This window comes from Micropterus dolomieu, linkage group LG01 (genome assembly GCF_021292245.1).
Source record: "Micropterus dolomieu isolate WLL.071019.BEF.003 ecotype Adirondacks linkage group LG01, ASM2129224v1, whole genome shotgun sequence".
NCBI lineage: Eukaryota > Metazoa > Chordata > Actinopteri > Centrarchiformes > Centrarchidae > Micropterus > Micropterus dolomieu.
This window is the reverse complement of record NC_060150.1, coordinates 3,567,313-3,588,758: the sequence shown is the minus strand read 5'-3', so window position 1 is coordinate 3,588,758 and position 21,446 is coordinate 3,567,313. Positions and strand designations below refer to the sequence as shown.

At 39.2% G+C, this 21,446-nt stretch overlaps 1 protein-coding gene across 1 annotated transcript in view; it reads right to left on the bottom strand.

The window, feature by feature from the left end:
- LOC123973541 (aryl hydrocarbon receptor-like) overlaps positions 1-20,834 on the bottom strand; it is a 60,434-nt gene extending 39,600 nt beyond the window's left edge. Inside the window, exons 1-2 of the mRNA XM_046053673.1 lie at positions 20,641-20,834; positions 3,840-3,940 (exon numbers count right to left, since the gene is read on the bottom strand). Coding sequence (XP_045909629.1) covers positions 3,840-3,940; positions 20,641-20,834 — 295 coding nt within the window. The remainder of the gene's footprint in view (positions 1-3,839; positions 3,941-20,640) is intronic.
- Positions 20,835-21,446: the final 612 nt, after the last annotated feature.

The window sequence follows — 21,446 nt, the reverse complement described above, 5'->3', positions numbered from 1 at the left end:
CCATGGTGCCTTAGAGAACCTCTCCATGAGCAGTTACTAAGCAGCAAACAGTCAGTACACCAGTTACTAAGACAGCAAACCATCAGTACACCAGTTACTAAGCAGCAAACAGTCAGTACACTGAATTCAGGCTTTTCCTCCTCAGCTGCAGGTTTCATGCATGGACGGAAAAGAGGTTTGGTTCCAGGTGCAGAATACTTACACAACCGGGGCCATTGTTTTGGTGTTTGGGCCCGCCGGCGGAGATCTATCTGGAGGATAAGGGCACTAAACTGCACTTTTTTGTGTCCAGATTTCAATCTGTCAAACCGTTATATATGAAAATGAGCGTGGATAATCATGCACCACAATGCACTTCAAATGAAGGCTGGTGCATGCATAACCTTTTGAAGCAGGAAGATAAATTAGGAGGATCTCTCAGAGGTGTGTGTGTGTGTGTGTGTGTGTGTGTGTGTGTCTCGGAGAGTTTCATGAATGCATAAAGCCCAGAGTTGTCCTGCTGCAGGTCTGCCGTGCGAACAGGCCTTCCCGCTGTAACAACAAGCTGGACTCCTGCAGCGTTTGTTTGAGGTGGAGGAGCTGTGAACTTCAGACGTGGGGCCGCCACAGGAAATGGGTGGGGTTCGGTGAAAGGAAGGGTGACGGATCAGCGGCCAAGAAATGGGGTGAGGGAAGAAGTTTATGTATGTGTGTGTTCTCGATAGCTATTATGAAAACATAAATCTCTGCCCACCTCATTTAGTATATCTCCTTTGGCACCATGTCGTTGGAAACTCTCCTTATTTAAAAGAGACAATAAGTTTTCACCGCTCGGAGCACAAATAGACTGTAACATGTCTGCAGGAGGTTGATAGGCTTGTTAGTCAATCCAAATGACTCATCGATTACTCGCCAGGGCTCATTTTGCAGCCTGAACTCTCTTTCAGAATAAAAACTCCCATTGATTCCAGCAATTAAGTCCTCATTCTCCAGCCAATAAAGTGAACGCTAATGTAGTTTTATTATTTTGTAACTAGTAACTAAAAGTTATCAAAAGTACAATATTTCCCTCTGATATGCGGTGGAGTAGAAGTATAAAGCAGCATAAAATGGAAATACTAAAGTGAAGTACCTCAATTTTGTATTGCACAGTTAGATAAATTTCCCCACTGTTATTTACTTACATGCACACATACATTACACTCATGTGTGCATTAGCATTTTACACACAGTGCAGTATACATTACACTCATGTGTGCATTAGCATTTTAGCACACAGTGCAGTATACATTACACTCATGTGTGCATTAGATTTTAGCACACAGTGCAGTATACATTACACAGTGTGCATTAGCATTTTAACACACAGTGCAGTATACATTACACATGTGTGATTAGCATTTTAGCACACAGTGCAGTATACATTACACACGTGTGCATTAGCATTTTAGCACACAGTGCAGTATACATTACACACATGTGTGCATTAGCATTTTACACACAGTGCAGTATACATTACACTCATGTGTGCATTAGCATTTTACACACAGTGCAGTATACATTACACACGTGTGCATTAGCATTTTAGCACACAGTGCAGTATACATTACACATGTGTGCATTAGCATTTTAGCACACAGTGCAGTATACATTACACACGTGTGCATTAGCATTTTAGCACACAGTGCAGTATACATTAATACATGTGTGCATTAGTATTTTAGCACACAGGCAGTATACATTACACAGTGTGCATTAGTATTTTAGCACACAGGCAGTATACATTACACATGTGTGCATTAGATTTTAACACACAGTGCAGTATACATTAACATGTGTGCATTAGATTTTAGCACACAGTGCAGTATACATTAACAGTGTGATTAGATTTTACACACAGTGCAGTATACATTAACATGTGTGCATTAGCATTTTAGCACACAGTGCAGTATACATTAATACATGTGTGATTAGTATTTTAGCACACAGTGCAGTATACATTACACATGTGTGCATTAGTATTTTAGCACACAGTGCAGTATACATTACATACATGTGCATTAGCATTTTAGCACACAGTGCAGTATACATTACACACGTGTGCATTAGATTTTAGCACACAGTGCAGTATACATTACACATGTGTGCATTAGCATTTTAGCACACAGTGCAGTATACATTACACTCATGTGTGCATTAGCATTTTAGCACACAGTGCAGTATACATTACAACATGTGCATTAGATTTTAGCACACAGTGCAGTATACATTACACATGTGCATTAGCATTTTAGCACACAGTGCAGTATACAGCATTAGATTTTAGCACACAGTGCAGTATACATTAACCGTGTGCATTAGCATTTTAGCACACAGTGCAGTATACATTACACATGTGTGCATTAGTATTTTAGCACACAGTGCAGTATACATTACACTCATGTGTGCATTAGCATTTTAGCACACAGTGCAGTATACATTACATACATGTGTGCATTAGCATTTTAACACACAGTGCAGTATACATTACACTCATGTGTGCATTAGCATTTTAGCACACAGTGCAGTATACATTACACTCATGTGTGCATTAGCATTTTAGCACACAGTGCAGTATACATTAAATAGAGTTTCTGATATAGCCTCTCACTTGGGATCTAATCTCTGCTATTTTCAAAAGAGGCAGCAGAACAATATGAGGAAGCTCTCTGGAAACTGGGATGAAATAGGACAGAAGTCACCTTTTTTAAAGGTTAGAGTTTTTGCTCTTAAAAAACTAATCCTTCCACAACTATCATTATTTCTTTTTCTAGTACTTCTAAGTAATTGTAGGCTGGGAATGCAAAGTTATTCAAATGTAAAGTATTTATTTTACACCCTCCCACATTAAAAACTGTATTTATCTTATTCAGCCATTTCCCGAAAAATACTGTGTTTTTTGTATTGCCTCTGGTGCTGTCTTATCTGACCTCAGATACCTGTCCTTTCTAACTCTGGTTGCTTTTCTGCTCAAAACACTGGAAAGCCGCTTCATGAAAATGTGTGCATGAGTTTGAATGTTTAAAATTTGATTGAAGTCAGACATTTGCACTTTAACCGTTTTCATCAAACGATTTACCTCCAGTATCAGCCACAAACGGGCAAATGTGAAACTGAGGCCTGTTATGTTGTAGAACTAAACTGGGTTAAAATAGGCTCAGAATAAACAGTTTTCACAGACCTGCAGTGTTTTTAATTGGTTGAATGTAGTTTAGTTTCCATAAACTGGTTTTCTAGTATACATAAGAACTACTAATGAAACTGTACAGAACTACATGACTAATAACTAAAAATCTAACTTTCAACTCTCTTGTGTGGTGATTTTTTCCTCAAACATGCTACTGATGAGACTTTGACTCAGACAAACACAGTTGTCCTGACATTGTGATATGCCACTAAAGCGGCTATAATATATATATTTTTTACATGTACTTGGAAATAAATCTGAATCTGGTTCATGTTGCTCTATAACAGCTGGACTTGTAAATAAAGCAACTGTTTGCTAAAAAGTTCGCCACATCAACGTAAATATATATATAAATATTTTCCATTTTCAGACAGCACCTCTGTTATGGCTGTTTAACATGACGGCCTCATGTGTGCACAAGCACCCAAATCACGGCGATGACCACAGTCAGAGTCAGACCTGCTGCCTCCCTCCTAAAAAGACTTTCGACTTTATGAAGTGGCAGAGCTCTCTGTCCAAAAAATTACACATTAGAACATTTAGAAGCAGAAGAAGAGAAGGGTTGAGTGGCCACGATGGTCATGAATGAAGGCATTGATTAGTTGTAATGCATTGCCACAGTATCGACACTCACCGTGGAAGTAGCTCTTCACTTTCAGGTACCCGACGCTGAGGCGGAGCACCGACAGCTTGTCCAGCCGAGCCCAGTAACAAGAAAGGGTCCGTGCCTTCGTGCTAAGGAGAGTATTTTAGGGAATATAGGACATTATCCTTGCGAGTCGCAGCTTGAGTTTGGGATTCAGAAAGGTCATGATGAGTATTACAAACAAGCTTCAGGCTAAATGTGTTCAGTACACTGACGTGTGTGTGCATCAGTGCAACAGCAGCTGGGATAAATTGAGATGAAACACTGATAACACCGATAAAATGTCACTCACATATGAGAAGGAAATGGTGAATATTTGCTTGGAAAATTAGTTGCTAATTTTATGTTTAAGTTTCTGAGCTCTGCATCTCAAAAATGGTGGGAGCGCCTCAAAGACACACTTGTATTTACCCAGAATAGGTTGAAGGAGCTCTGAGGTGATTTCCACATTCGTACGGTTAAACCACAGTCTATATCTGATCAACACTAGAGAGAGAGAGGGGCTTTTTTTGAGTCAGTCCTTATGCATTTTTTACATTTTACATGCGGCATGATTTCCAAACCTCTCAGGCCCATTCACTCCCATTTATTTCCAAATCAGCACAGGGAACAACAAGAGACGTGCTGAACGTCAGCAGACCTTCTGCAGTCTAACAAAACGATCCCAACCCACTTAGTAGCTTCTTCCTGGCATTTCAGCTGTATCGCACCGTCTTCATCAGTGGTTAAGGATTTGAACCTGTGGCCTCCCAGTTACAAGTGGGTCTCACGCAAGCAGCTGTATCTCTGTGTTTCTAGGCTTTGACCCTTTAACCTCTTGATACCCAAAAACACCGACCAGCAGCAACAAGAAATAAACCAACAAGGAACTTCAACAACAATGTGAAAAAAGTTGGCTCTAAGACACTCTCTCTCTCAACAGCAGCAAGAAATAAACTAATCTTTGTGCTACAAAGTTATTGGAGCTTCTCTTCTAGCTAACATCTTGCAAGCAAATGTCTCCGGCCATTCATCGTTCTTGCGCAGTTTTGCGTGCATGCCGTGCCCCTTTTTTCCCCCACAAAATAAACATCTTAATAAAAAAAAAAAAGTCCTAATTTGTGTATAATTCAAGCCCTCCTTAAATGCTAGCTAATACCTTTTTATAAGCTGGCTCTCTGACATTGACAGCATTGTGTTGGACAGATTTGTGGAGTTCATGAGAGAGAGAAATGAACGTATGGGAAACACTGAACGTCCTAAATCTTAACACAAGACCACAGCTGCTGCAAGAAACACATCAATGCTATGATGCTTTTCTTGTCAAATCGTCCAGGAAGTGAAAGCTAGGAGACTGGTGTCCATCACATGTAGTCATAAGCGTCTGATGTGATTTGAGCAGCGTGACCTTTGTCCAAATCACATCCAAAACAAAACAAAATTTGATCAAGACATTTTTTGGCTGTCACAAATGGCACTTGTACGCATCTGCAGGCAAACGGTGAAGATAAACAATCACAAGTGCACGCATGTTCCACATCAGAATATTAGCATGGTGTAAAGGGTTTCCTGAAAATCCATTGTGCCTCAGAGAACCTCTGTAAAGTATTTAGGACTAGCAAAAATCCTAATGCCTTAGAGAACCCCTCTAATTGGTTTATAACGCCTAGCAAAAACCATGGTGCCTTAGAGAACCTCTCCATGAAAGGACTAGCAAAAATCCTAATGCCTAGAGAACCCCTCTAATTGGTTTATAACGCCTAGCAAAAACCATGGTGCCTTAGAGAACCTCTCCATGAAAGGACTAGCAAAAATCCTAATGCCATAGAGAACCCCTCTAATTGGTTTATAACGCCTAGCAAAAACCATGGTGCCTTAGAGAACCTCTCCATGAAAGGACTAGCAAAAATCCTAATGCCATAGAGAACCCCTCTAATTGGTTTATAACGCCTAGCAAAAACCATGGTGCCTTAGAGAACCTCTCCATGAAAGGTCTAGCAAAAATCCTAATGCCTTAGAGAACCCTTCTAATTGGTTTATAACGCCTAGCAAAAACCATGGTGCCTTAGAGAACCTCTCCATGAAAGGTCTAGCAAAAATCCTAATGCCATAGAGAACCCCTCTAATTGGTTTATAACGCCTAGCAAAAACCATGGTGCCTTAGAGAACCTCTCCATGAAAGGTCTAGCAAAAATCCTAATGCCGTAGAGAACCCCTCTAATTGGTTTATAACACCTAGCAAAAACCATGGTGCCTTAGAGAACCTCTCCATGAAAGGACTAGCAAAAATCCTAATGCCGTAGAGAACCCCTCTAATTGGTTTATAACACCTAGCAAAAACCATGGTGCCTTAGAGAACCTCTTTATGAAAGGTCTAGCAAAAATCCTAATGCCTTAGAGAACCCCTCTAATTGGTTTATAACACCTAGCAAAAACCATGGTGCCTTAGAGAACCTCTTTATGAAAGGTCTAGCAAAAATCCTAATGCCTTAGAGAACCCCTCTAATTGGTTTATAACACCTAGCAAAAACCATGGTGCCTTAGAGAACCTCTCCATGAAAGGTCTAGCAAAAATCCTAATGCCATAGAGAACCCCTCTAATTGGTTTATAACACCTAGCAAAAACCATGGTGCCTTAGAGAACCTCTCCATGAAAGGACTAGCAAAAATCCTAATGCCGTAGAGAACCCTTCTAATTGGTTTATAACGCCTAGCAAAAACCATGGTGCCTTAGAGAACCTCTTTATGAAAGGTCTAGCAAAAATCCTAATGCCTTAGAGAACCCTTCTAATTGGTTTATAGCAGCATGATGGATCTAAGTGTAATTGAAACCACAAAAATACAATGCTATGGAAAACTTTTGTAAATAGTTCTTTGCAGCAGTATCAAAGGTCAATGGAAGAACACTTATGCATTAAAGAGCACCATTAAAGTTCTAAGATGAACAATTTGAGAATGGTGCTTAACCTTTTGACCTTTATTAAGGTTTCCTCGCATTTGCATAAATAGGTCCAGTTTTAACCTGAAGGTCCACTGTAGAAAGATATAGACATCTCACAACGATTAGTGGTGTTGTTATGGAGGTGTTAGGTGGAACCTAATGTCTTATTTGCTCTAAAATTGACCTCTAGAGGTGAAGGAGTTCTAGAAGGTCTTGAGAAACTGAGAAACACAGCACAGAAGTACAAACACCCCAAAAGTCCTGTGAGAAATCAGTGTATAGACACAGTGGTAAAGAAAACATTAATAAACGGTTCCTTACAGTCCATATATTCGGCTCGGTTAAAAAAAAATAGGCCTATAGGCTATAAAGCATGGGCTAGTCCCACACGGCTTTCTCCTAGATCAAAAGGCATTTTTCTAGTGTACATTTGGGTGATACACTATGCAGCAGCGGTTGTCAAATTGTGGTCTAGGGCCCTCCAGGGGCTCTCGAATAGAAACCCAGGAGAACACAGATGCATTATTTAAACAGATGCAGGATAAATATACATTTGCTTCAGTCAAAAGTAGAATCATAAGAAAGTGGTATGATAATTGGACTGATGTGGGGTTTCACTCTCTCCACTCCTAAACTCCCCATCTACAGAGCACTCTCAAACAAAAACTACATAAATAATACATTAAACTCAGAAAGGCCTTCTTTGGAGGAAAAGAGGAATAAGTAAAATATGTTTCAACAGTTTTAGAGAATTTAGACCATTTGCACATTTGTGCAAATCAGTCTAGGAAGCCCAGCTGCACGAATGGTATAATTAGATTTAAATAATACTGAAGCAAGTTTTCTTTATTTTTCCATGCTGGATAGGCCTGCAGTGTTGTTGGACTTCAGCACTTCACATTACCTCGGTCTGGCTGGCCAACATTGCATAACCACAGCAAGGAAAATAGACTTTATGGCTTCAACTAAGGACAATGTGGCTACTATTGCACACACAGAGTAACCTCCTGCAAGTGTTATTACCACGTAACACAGGCAGTTATGCATACTGACTTAATACTAGTATGGATGTTTTGCACAGCTGTAACCACCTAAAGAAGAACCATCTCTATAATGTGCAAAGTATTAGCTGTGTGAATGCATTAAAACCGATTATAAGGCATCAAAAAGTCGTTATGCATGATGTTTTTAAGGACATAATACACCTTATATGCCATGTGGCATGGTCGTTATACATTCAGTGCTGCACCACAAGCACAGTTTTGTAACTGTAGTATTACAAAAGCACTACAGTAAAAGTAGGCAACAACAAAGAGTAGTGTCACCACACACTCATAGTGCCTTCAGGATATTCAATGAATATTACAGACGCGCCAACGAGATCATGAAGTACAATAAAAACATTGTTGTTAAACACACTTTGAGATACTTTATGCATATTACCGGGAAATTACAGGGATTTGTGTGTGTTTGTGGTTGTTGACTTACATTTTCTGAACCGGCTTCTTCCGTTTCTTCACCGCATAGAGAGCCGAGTTCCCCAGCATGGTGAATACAAACAAAACTTGGAAAAGAAAGCGGCTTTATCCCGATTAGTTTCTGTAACAACGTTAACGGATCCAAACGGCTCCACAAGACTCACATCACTCGATTAACGACAAAATAATGTAACGAAAAGCAGCTCGGTAAGAAGAAAAATCCCCCTGAACGTCCGTCCTCGGCTGCTTTCACGTTCCCCGTCTCGCTCGCAACTGAGCTGGAGAGAAAAACGGCTATTTAACGTCTTTAGCTACTCCAAACGGCCGCCAGACGTTAACAAACTACCACATCTGTTCATAATCCCGACGTTCAAGTAGTTCCACACCGGATTATCATGACTCTTCGACGTTAAAAAGAGTCCTCGGAGGAGTTTTATGTAAGTCCTCTGCCTGTGCGTCACCCCCGTTGTGATTTGACAGGGCTTCTGCTGCCGCCGCCGCGCGCGCTCCCGCGGTGGTTTGAGTGTGTACTTGTGAAGAAGCGTGTAACGCGAGAGCAGAAATATTTAAGGTGGTCCGAATGTGGGCCAACTGTAACCGACACCGCAGACGAGGAATGACTGGAAAACTGCATTCCATCCGGGAACACCTTAAGGAGGACTTTTTCAATGTCATCCGGTTAGACTACAATATTGAAATAATTTTGTTTACAAAAGAAATGTACTAATAACAATAACAGTAGATTCAATGTAGCGATTAAGAATGTATTTTATATTTACAATACATTCAAATAAACAAATAAATACATTAACTACAGTGTTTATGATTACATTTTCAAATATTAAAATACATACAAATAAATAAATAAATACACTTACTATAGTATGCATGATTACTTTTACAAATATAACAATGCATATAAATAAATAAATATATACATACATTATAATGTTTATGATTTCATTTACATTTACAAATATTACAATACATACAAATAAATAAATACACTTACTATAGTATGCATGATTACATTTACAAATATTCCAATACGTAAAAATAAATAAATATAATTACTATAGTATGCATGATTACATTTACAAACATAACAATGCATATAAATAAATAAATATATACATTATAGTGTTTATGATTTCATTTACATTTACAAATATTACAATACATACAAATAAATAAATACACTTACTATAGTATGCATGATTACATTTACAAATATAACAATGCATATAAATAAATAAAAAAATACATTACCAAAGTGTTCGTGATCACATTTACATGTACAAATATTAAAAGTCATTCACATAAATACATGAACTCTAGTGTACATTGACTATAACATTGATTAATCTATTTACATTTTCACATTTACAATAAATTTAAATACATAAATACATGTACCATGGCATTACTAAAGCTATTTACATTCACACGTTTACAATCAAAGCAAATAAATGAATACATACATACATTTACTATAATATGAATAATACCATTTACGTTTAAAAATAAATAATACATTTAAATAAATAAATACATGTGCAATAGACTTACTAAATATATCTACATTTACACCCTTTCAATTAATTAAAATAAATAAATACATATATTACAGTGTTGTTGACTCCATGTATCTTTACAAATATTATAATAAATAAATAAATAAATAAATAAATAATAACTTTACAATCAACTCAGATAAATGGGAAGGAAATGGTTAAGTTCCCTTGCAACATCCAAATTCAGGCAGCATTTCAAGACTGAATATTTCACAACATGTCACATATTATGAGAGAAGTGCATCAAGAAGTGCATCATCCTTTTGCCAGAAGGATACCACTGGTTTGTTCCTCAAGGACCCAGTCTCCCCCTATCCTTTGGGAACCAGTAAACTTTTTCATGTGTCTATTAAGGTCAGGTGCGAAAGCTAGAGTTGTGACTTGTTGTTAATCACAGTTAATTACAGATGAAAGAGTTTTAATGGATATATTTATCTTGTGTGGTATATTTGTAGCCACTTGTCCAGCATGACAACTGGTTGCACCTTGTTTCGGTGGCTTGATTATCTGCAGATTTGCAGCCCTGAAGTACAACGTCAACCAAGGTGGGTACTTTTATATTAACTGAACAAAATTAACAAAAATAAATGCAACACCTCACAGGTGTGGCATATCAAGATGCTGATCAGACAGCATGGGTATTGCACAGGTGTGCATTAGGCTGGCCACAATAAAAGGCCACTGGAAAATGTGCAGTTCCATCACACAGCACAACGCCACAGATGTTGCAAGTTTTGAGGGAGTGAACAATTGGCATGCTGACTGCAGGAATGTCCACCAGAGCTGTTGCCCGTGAATTGAATGTTCATTTCTCTACCATAAGCAGTCACAACCGCAGACCACGTGTAACCATACCAGCCCAGGACCTCCACATCCAGCATCTTGACCTCCAAGATCGTCTGAGACCAGCCTCCCGGACAGCTGCTGCAACAATCGGTTTGCATAACCAAAGAATTTCTGCACAAACTGTCAGGAACGTCTCAGGGAAGCTCATCTGCATGCTCGTCATCCTTATCGGGGTCTTGACCTGACTACAATTTCTCACAGTCGTTAAAGAGGAGTGGACCAACGTTCCACAGGCCACAATCAACAACCTGATGAACTCTATGCGAAGGAGATGCGTTGCACTGTGTGAGGCAAATGGTTGTTAAACCAGATACTGGCTGGTTTCCGGACCTCCCCGGTCCCCCCAATACAGTGAAACTGCACATTTTCCAGGGGCTTTTTATTGTGGCCAGCCTAAGACACACCTGTTCAATATCTGATCAGCATCTTGATATGTCATACCTGTGAGGTGGATGGATTATCTCGGCAAAGGAGAAGTGCTCACTAACACAGATTTAGAAAGATTTGTGAACAATATTTGAGAGAAATAGGCCTTTTGTGTACATAGAGAAAGTCTTAGATCTTTGAGTTCAGCTCATGATGAATGGGGGCAAAAACAAAAGTGTTGCGTTTATAATTTTGTTCAGTGTAGATCTAGTTATTAAGTTCTGTGTTATTTCAGTTTATTTTATTTATGGTCTCTTGGTTTCTGGCCTCGTAATAAAGCTGCCACTTATCTGCTGTTTGCCCTGAACTTGTACATGAACTTGGGGACAACAGGGTTCAGAGAGAGCATGCGGGGTAAGTAAGAGCAAACTTTTTGCCACAGGCCTCCGAACTTCTTAATTCATATACAGCCATGTATGTTGATAGTGATGAGTGATGAGCCAACAGAAAGTTGTCTTCTTCTTATATTTACAGCACCTGACTGTGACTGAGCAGGCTCATGTACCATTTTTTGTGTCCCCTGTTGCGCACTAAAATGCTATGCTGCCATTTTCAGATTTGTGCACTCCTGTGATTAGTTTCTATCATCCAATGAGCATCTTAGCAGAAAGGTATTTTAACAACGTTACCTGTCAAGGCCCAGTCTATGGGGACCTTGAAAAGGTTGCTATGTATTGGGCTCCATCTTTATAAATCAATCAAAATGATGGGTTCCACACCAAAGTCTTCTCTCTTTTTTAATTAAATTATTTTTCCCTTCATGTCCTCCGAAGGACGCGCTCTAATGGGCTTTTTCCTTCGGGGGATCCAGACCCTGAACTGGGACGCGTCTTATGAAACTTCAACTGTTTATATAGCCTTGAAATAGTTGGTGGTCAAAACAAAAGCTGACATTTGTGAGATTTTCCCAGGACTACAGTGTCGCATCTGGTGAAAACAATGTCTGACATCAGTCATTTTCTGGTTGACATTGTAAAAACACATGATTTGGCTGCACAAACTGTAAATGTGTCACTCTAGCTGGGTGGTTATCTTTAGCTGAAGGTTCACGTTCTTTTCCCCTGTTGCCTAACTAGTTTAAAGTGTGTGTGTACATTACGCCATGACACAGCCAAGGTGCATGTACATATTTATCCAGCGTTTCAGTCACCTTGTCCTCCTACGCTCTGTCAAACATAGATGAGCCTTCGTGCTGCATTGGTAAAATGAATGGAAAATTAGTTTCGTTTGTATTATTTCGCACATGAAAAGTGAAACGAAGGAGCAGAAATTGAAAACTTTTGCAGGTGGAAACAAGTAAACATGCACCAAGTCTCAACAGAAGCTGTAGCGCCGTTTTTGGCTCCAAAGATTAATTAAAATTAAACCAGCGGTGGAACAAGAGTATATGTATGACAGACAGACAGATGCAGACTGATCCTTCAACCTCCTCCAGTGTCATAGAGGACAAACAAAGGCACTGCAACGCATTTCATCCAAAAAGGCAATACTTCATTAAAATAACAAGTAATTTAAGACATACAGTATTTTGAAACGAATGGTAGACCTTCGAACATGCAAGCAAATGCAGCGAAGTACAGTTTTCTGTGTGTGGCCAATTAATTAAATACAAATTAATTTAAGAATATGCAACATTAGAGCACAAAACTGAAATGAAACTAGACAGGGTGTTAAGATGAGGCAATGCAGGAGGCACCTAAAGGTTTTAAGGATGCATATTCCCAAACTAATTTTGAATTAAATAAGCTTGAACAACATTAAGCCTGGAGCTTTTGGTGACGCTGTTTGCTGGTTGCTAAAGCAGCTTTGCATTTTGGGATTTTAATTCAAATTCAATGTTTTTTTTGATTTAGGAAGCAAATATTATCCAAAACCTGCAACATTTAAAAGAAACAGCTGCAGCTTTTTTTTAAAGTATCATGCCACTCCCTGAAAATGGACAAGATCAGCAACAAAATCTGCAAGAAAAATAGTTTTGGTGCATGTTTTTTTGTGAGTAAACTGAACTAGGAAGACAAGCACTACACAAACATAAACAAAAGGCTGCAGTCTTGACAGATGGAGAAATATTCAGAGTTGCACAAGGTTCACACAGGTCCACTAACCTGTTCGTTAATCAGCCTTAGTTTAGCCTACATGTTCTGGTTAGCCTAGCTCCTTTATTCCTTTACCGTGTGATGATGATGCTGATGGGGAGACCTGCACAGGCTGTTCTGACACAGTTATTTTAACCTTGTTATGTAAAGCCATATTATTGTTTTATTCTTCCCCTTAATTACAATTTACTTCTTGTTTGCGACAGCTTTGCATATAAAACAGTTCCAGGTTGGCTGGCAGCGCTGAGGGGGGAGCTCTTGGCAGCCATGTTGCCATGGAAGGACGTTGTGTTTAACGCTAAACACTGCAGTTAAAAATCAACAGCTATCTGCGATATGCCACCCTCTGGCCTTATTAAAATGCAACCTTTGTTTAAAATACACCCTGTTTTAATACAGCTTGGCTCGGACCCGCAGCGTCTGGCAGCCGCGCTCACTCACTTTTCTTTACGAGGGGCTTTTAAAGAGCCACAGCCTTTTTCTGTTTCTGCAGCTCGGCTCTGCTTTTTCTGTCTTTGAGCTGAGTGCTGTAGCTATTTGAGGAGGATGACAGGTTGATTTGTGCCTGCGAAGCGTTGAGATCTGGAGTTGCTAATAGAGCCGCGCGGTTGTTGCTCTTAATTGAGACATCCACAAAATGATTTATAGCAGGTAATTAAAACAAATGATAGTGCTTTCTAAAGGGATAATAGCTGACTGAAGTCTTTGGCTGACAGTTTGATTATGAATCAGTCATTTTTTGGTGTTTTTTCTCTGATCCGATCTTTTTTAGCTGCAGCTGCTGAATTAAAGAACTGTTTTTTATTGTCTGAGATGTACAGAAAACAGAGGAGGTTAGGAAGCCAGCAGCCGTTGTTCCTCATCATTAGCGTGCTCCCTGACCAAAACTTCACCAGTTTATTTATTTGGAAGCACCAAAACAGGCCGAGGAGCTGCAGTAACTTTCCACTGTGCCACCACAGGCTGCTACAGTGTTTTATTGCGACATGCGGAGGTGGCATTTACACAGCAGTAAACACGCTCCAAAACTCTGACTACAACTTGTGAACTTTCTGGGCCGTCATGTTTTTTGAGCTTGATTTAAAGCAGGGGGAAGCGCACATGCCTTCCGTCACATCTCTGCTGCACAGCCTGCAGCATGAGGGAAGTGCCTTGCTCAACAGCACCTCACCTCATCGATCATCAAGACGAGGAGGGCTTCATTCACTTTTCTGCCGCAGTAAAAAGAGCTTCACTCGCTTTTATTATTGATCGTATCCTTCCTAAATATGAGTGTTTGAACATGTTGTTTAGTTTCCACGCTTTTGCCAAGGATACATCTAGAGGTGGTAAGGTGCATTTTTAGGTTTCACAGTAAAATACATTCTCACTTCAGCTCATCACATACTTTTTTCCCCCCAACCACCTCCTTACTGTGACTTTTCTATTAAATATTCTACACCTAGCTTTAAAAGTGATGCTACAAGGCTTTCCCCAGTGAGTTGACGCTATGACGCTAAGGAGCTCTCCGGCGGGTTATAAACTGATGCCACCATCATCCATATGTTGATTCGTTCGACAGATGATGCATCAAAAACAAGCAATCTTGCACACGGACGATCACTTCATCATATAATTTACTCACTAATGACAACATTTGGTTCTCAGATCAGGTAAACCTCAAGCAAATTCATGGGAGGATGATTGTGATTTTTATCTGTCAAAAAGACTCGCAATAATTAATACAGAGTAATGTGAAAGTAATTAACCTTACAGACGACTGTATCTTCAAAATTGCAGTTTTTAATTCTGAGGAGAGCAAAGAGAAACATCTTTGAATTCATCTCAAATAACTTCCTAATCATTTTAAAGATGTTTCCTGGAAAGAATATTAGAAATTTGAAATGTCTCAGACAAAAAGAAAAGCGCAAAGTAAATATTAATTCATTTTTCATTTATCATTGGAAACTTAATTCCTCACATGAGCACCAATTTACAAAGTGGAATTGTTCAGATCCATAAAATAAAGCGTTACCATAAAGTCTTCCAGTTAAAGAAAGTCAATCTACTTTTGGTCTTGCTACACACTCTTGCTACAGCAAACAATAGACAATAGTGTGGCAACAGTTTGTCTTTATCTTTTTCCTGTCTCAACATGACAATGCCTTTGTGCACAAAGCAGCTTGGTGTGGAAGACCATGACTGGTGTGCAGACTTGAACCCAATCCAACACCTTTGGGATAAACTGGAACGCCAACGTTGGACCTCACTGATGCTCTTGTGGCTGAATGGGAGTAAACCACTGCAACAGGTTTAACATCTGGTGAAAAGACAAAACCAGAAGAGTGGAGGCTGTAACAGCAGCAGGTGAAAGCCCAACATGTCTGAATGAGATGTTCAACTTTCACACAATAGTGCTAATAGTGTGTGTCAGCTGCTACCTCAAACATCTGATGCAGAATTTATCTCAGATCAAGATTAAACCACATATTTCCAGGCTGGTGATACATAAAAATGACAATATTTAACTCTGGTTTCACAGACGGTTGACAGAACTGCGTAAGTTTCCGTCCGGCTGTCCCCTGCGCTTTGACACGTCTCCAAAATATGAAACGGCACCAAACACGGGACAGCGATCAGGTTGAAAACTTTCAAACACACAAGGTCTCAAATTAGCATCGGGCCACCGACAGACCCGGGGATAAAGGATGTAGATCAAGATTTGATTAAAGGTCACAGCCACTTGAAATTACAGGCCCGCTGCAGTCATGTTATTTTCCATGTCAGGCCAGTCTGGAAGGGCTCGGACCTGCGGCTCATCCTTCAGCCCTGGTTAGTGGTGAAAGCTGTGCAGCCGGAGGAGACATGGCAGGGTGCAGCTCCGGTTAATAGTCGTATCCGGGACAGGCGTGTTCTGGTAAATTGGTGGCAGATGTTGGCGAGTTTGGATGCAAATGGGGGCTTTTAGAAGGAGAGTGTTTGGTTTGTATCAAACTGTGGAAGTAAGGAATTTAAAATGCTTTTTATTTCTGGAATACAGGAGCTTTTCTGTTTGTTCTTTGTTCCTATGTGAGTGAGTTTTGATGCTTTAATCTTATTTATTTTGACCGGGTAGACATTTTAAGTGCATTTATTCCAAATTTTGTACTTTAATAGTGACAGATTTTAAACACTGAGGCCCTGTTTCACTAAAACTGGAGTGGGTAAGAGTAAACACAGTTTTATAGTCTTTCTTCAAACTAAATATTTCTTTTAGAATAGCCTTTTGGTTGATGTTTGTATTCTTCGTATCCTAGTTTTGCTGTAAGTCCTGGCCTGTTGCTCATCAAGACACTCTGTATAGCCACTGTAGTATCTGAATGATCAAATCACAACAAGAAAACACAACGTTCAGGCTGAAGTGGAAGAAAGGCAACTGGGAACTGGGGAGAACAGCTAAAATGACCTTGATTGTTTTATCAGCCACACAAAAACACATTTTCTTGAAGCTTAGCTTGAAGATAAAGCTCTGTCATTTTAATTTGAACTTAAACTTTAACTCTCGTTGAGATTGAGATCAACAGAAAAATTCACAGTCAGACAGCTAGCTTACAGATTCCTTTCTCAAATGTATGTAATATCATCATTTACTCACATATTAATCAAGATGATTCATGCCAACACTTCTAACTGATCTCTCCATATTTAACTCAATCTTAGGAGTATTGAGCCCTGTAGATAGTTTTGATTTTGATATCTTGACGTCTGAAACAGTTCACAGTTACTATAATTATAATAAAAGAACTCACTGCGGACATATTTCATTCACTTAAAAGTAGTTCCAGTTAAAATAGACTTTGAAAGTGAGGTCCGTGAATGAACCAGGATGCTGTACCTGTAAACAAACCTTGATGTTCAGTTTTCCAAATGTAATTTTTTTAATGCTATTTCACAGAAACACATTGGGAGACAAATAAAAGATGGTTTGTTAGTGGTGACTTTATTAGACCATTACGCCTCAATGTGAATCTGAACAAACAAGGTTTTTGAAGTAAAGATTGTTAATTAATGATTGATTTCTTCTTCAAAATGTTCAGCGATTAGGAAAACCCATCTTGGCATGGTTCCGGCTCGGATGTGGGTTTCTCCAGCAGGACCTAAAAGAGTACAATGTGGTAAAGCTTTATAAACCCAAACAGGAGCATGCAATCTTTTTGTATTAAAGATCCCCTCCGCTCGTGTACCCTAAAAATGTCGGACCTCGACTTTACTGACTTGTGTGTGTGCAAAGCTGGTCACTGGAGAGGTGTTTTCACATTCAAGGGGGAGATGTCTGTACACTTCCCTAAAATCTGAGATTGAAATGTACCCTGGTACTTAACAAATTCAATTCGCTGTTGAGCAAAGATAGAAACCTCCAGCACATGTCAGTACAGAGAGAGTTTGCACTAGCGTAGTGGCAGTTTTCACAGCAAACATGATAGTGTGTCCAGTTTCCGGAGTGCAGCTTCCTTCTGCTACATCCTACATAATAGCAATGTGTCAATATGAACTCACTGTGAAATCGTATAGGTACTTTTCACATTCATAGATCCAGAATTTCTCGGTGCGGGAGAAAGACTGCCAGTCTCTTTTCAGAGTTTTTGTTTTTGACTTTTTATTTGGGGGAAAAAAAAACATGTTCATGAAGTTATTAATTATAGTCGAGAATTTTTACAGATTTTTTATAACGTGTCTGGATGCAGGGACTTTAAGTGTAAACTGAGAAAATCACAAAAATATGAGTCATTTTTCTTTAAAACAGCTCTGTCTATGAACAGTGCAACTCAGAAACGGCGCTGTTCCTGTTTTTCCATGTTTTACTTTATTTTTGCATATTTTTACAGTGTAATCACTTACCCAAATGAGGAAACCAGCCTTTCCTGCCCCAGTTTGACCTTCAGGCTGACGAACTTAAATACTCTCATTCACTGTATTAACTGCAGTTAGTCAGATTAATTTGCACATTAAATGATGCAAAGTCTCACACCTTTATGAGGCTTTTGTGCTGGAAAGAGATGGGTTTTTTTTTTTTGTTCTGTTCTTATCAGCTGATGTTTGCAAGTTGTGTCTGTATCTTCCTGCAGTTTGTGGCTTGTTTTACTGTGTCTTTATAGTTTATTTACTGTGGTTTTATTGTTTTTTATAAGATGCTTTTACCATGTGTTTACCACTGGAAACTCCTGCCTGCAAACTCAAGTTCACTGATGGGAAACAGTTTTGAGGAATCAAAACTGAACTTTACTGAATTTCTAATGCATTGCAGCAGGGTTTTTTTTTATCTCGGGTGAAGTAGTTCTCATTGTGTAAAAATCTGACATTTGTTGTGGTGGTTGATTGAGTTTGTGTGAAAATAAGATGGAAGCAGATGCAGATATAGTGAGAAAAATGTTTATGACTGAAAAAAAGAGTCCAAACTTAAAGTGTGGATATTTTTATAACAACAGAGCATCAAATGACAATGTGAAAACAATGAGACAGCTTTACTGTTGGTTCATTCTCAACGCTCTCATAGTGTCGTTGTCTGCCACAGCTGGCAGCTGTTTTCAGAGAAAAAGCTGTAAAAAACCCTCTGTACACGACCTGCTCAGCGGCAAACAGCAGACCGATTTGCTGGTGAACATGGACACGCTGTCAAACTCCTTGGGTACCCTTTAACTTCCAAAATAAAACTAGTAGTTAACGTTGTGAAACATCGCAGTTTGGTTAGGTTTAGGAAAAAATCGTAGTTTGGCTCAAAATAACTGCTTAAATTACTTTTTGTTCGAACCGAACATTCGGAAACGAACATTGGCCTCTTTAGCAAAAGCCTGTCCACCTACTTACTCAGACTTTTCTGTCATTTATAGTTGTACTTTTAGCGTTGAACAATGGCGCTGAAGGGCTTCCCCCAGTGCATTGAACTATGTTGTGAAAGTGTGCCATGTGTGTTGGTACCAGATGCTAAATGACGTGATAAAGCATTACTATCTGAAGCTCTGGGAATAAGAACGGGCTGACATAGTGGATCATTTAGCAGCTAAAGAGCCAGACATTTTCCTCAGGAGATTTTGGAGACCAAAAAACAGAGCTAAAAGAGAGAGAATAGGACTTAAATTCACCAGGTGACACAAACACGAATTAAAGCTAATGCAGCTCCGTAACTCCTGGATGTGTAAATAAATGAATGTTTGCTCACAACCGTCATGATATGTCAGTTTTGTGCTCACAAATGGTTTCTGATGCCAAAAAAACATGTTATTGTGAGTTTAAAGTTCAAACTCATGGCTTAGCAGGGGTTGAGACTGAAATTGGCACTGCGTTGGTGGTGGCGTGTTATTTATGTACCGTTGACACAAATATTATCCACGAAGCGCATCTGGCGCAACAGATCTGATGACAAACGCTGCACAATGGTTTATTATACTCACTTTACAACAAAGTTATCATGGCAGCAACAGTTTTACTGTATCTCTCATCACGATCTTTCACATTACAAAATAACCTGCCTGCAATGTGTTCTTGCATGTAATTGATTGACCAACCGCCAGTCATGCCGGATGGAGCTGCAACAAAAGTTAAAGCTGGTTCATCGGCTGATTCTTTTCCCCACATAGAGCTCAAATTGGTCTGAATGCGGCCTTAAAATCTTATTTTTCCTACAGTAAATCTGATAAAGCGAGATAATCCAACTTCTTTGGAGTAAAACCACAAGTGCTGGGAAAAGGACAATAATCTCATAGAAGTAGAAAACAACAATTCAGAGCGATAATGATGGTGTCTGTTCTTCTTCTGTTCTTTTTTTCAGTCCTGTGTCAGATATCTCTGAGCCGATGAGTCACTCTGAGCTGTTAGTGATCTTGTTTTCATGACCTTCAGATTAGTCACTGTTTACAGGATTAGGCTGCAGGAGTTGACAGCTACATGGAAAAGAAATGGCACCATAATCCTTAAAGAAATACCAGTGGTTTTAAATAACAAGGAATGTTAGTAACACATAAAAGGTCAGGTTTAGATATAGTGTTTTATTTTATAGTAGAGTTAGGACAGTCCAAACTTATTAGTCACTCTTTGTTTGGATAAAGTTTGGGAAATGCCCTCTGGTCCATCTTGTCCACACTTTGTTTCCTGAGGCTTTTCAACTCTCATAGGAAACCCTAAGGTAGATGCTGAACATCAGCATTGTTATTGTGAACATGCTGCAACTAATTACTATGTCACTTCACGTGCATACTTTCATAATTTCTCTTGAATGATTTCTACTTTTATTTTATTTAATTATTGTACTTATTTCTGTCCTTGTTCTGCTGCAACACCAGAATCTTCCCTCTGTGGATAAATAAAGGTTTATCTACTCTTATGTTGTGTTAGCATTCTGACAGTTAGCATTTAGCTCAAAGCATTGCTGTGCCTAAGTCAGTGATGGATGAAGTATTCAGATCGTTTACCGATGTAAAAGTACTAATACCACACTGTGGGGCAAACACCATGAGTTCTGTTTTGTCTTTATTGAGTTTGAGCAGGTTACTGTCCATCCAGTTCTTGATGTCCTTCAGGCAGTTAATAAGCTGCACTGGTGGAAGGGGAGTAGATGACTTAGTGCTGATGTAGAGCTGGGTGTCATCAGCATAGCAGTGGAAGAGGAGTCCATGTTTCCGGATGATCATCCCAAGAGGTAGCATGTAGATATTGATTAGTAGCGGGACAAGCACCGATCCTTGAGGCACGCCGTGTGAGACTGGCACCAATTCAGAGCAGATGCCCTTAAGGGTGATATATTATTGCCTTTTGGTGAGATAGGATTGAAACCAGGAACACACAGTACCAGTGAGGCCAATGAGTTTGGAGAAAATATTCTCTTACAAGTAAAAGCACTGCATTTAAAATTTTACTTATGTAAAATGAGTATGAGAGTATAATCAGGAAAATGTACTAAAAGTATTAAAAGTACTAAGGCAGGAAAATGTCATACTATTGTATATTGTATGCTATACTATTATTTATTTAATCATGATATTTATGCAAAAACATAAACAAGATAACAAAAAGAGAAACAAACTAATTCAAAAACCAAAAGGAAACAAAAACCTCTCTGGCATAAGTGACTTAAAGCAACACACAGGGAGCGCAGCAGTGCACACAGTGCTGAACACAGAGGCAGAATACTAAATGACAGACAGCGACTCACTTACATGGCAGTATGACGACTTTTAATTTTTATATACCGTCTATGGCAGGGGTTTTCAAAGTTTGAGACTGCGGGCCTCCCCTGAGACAAA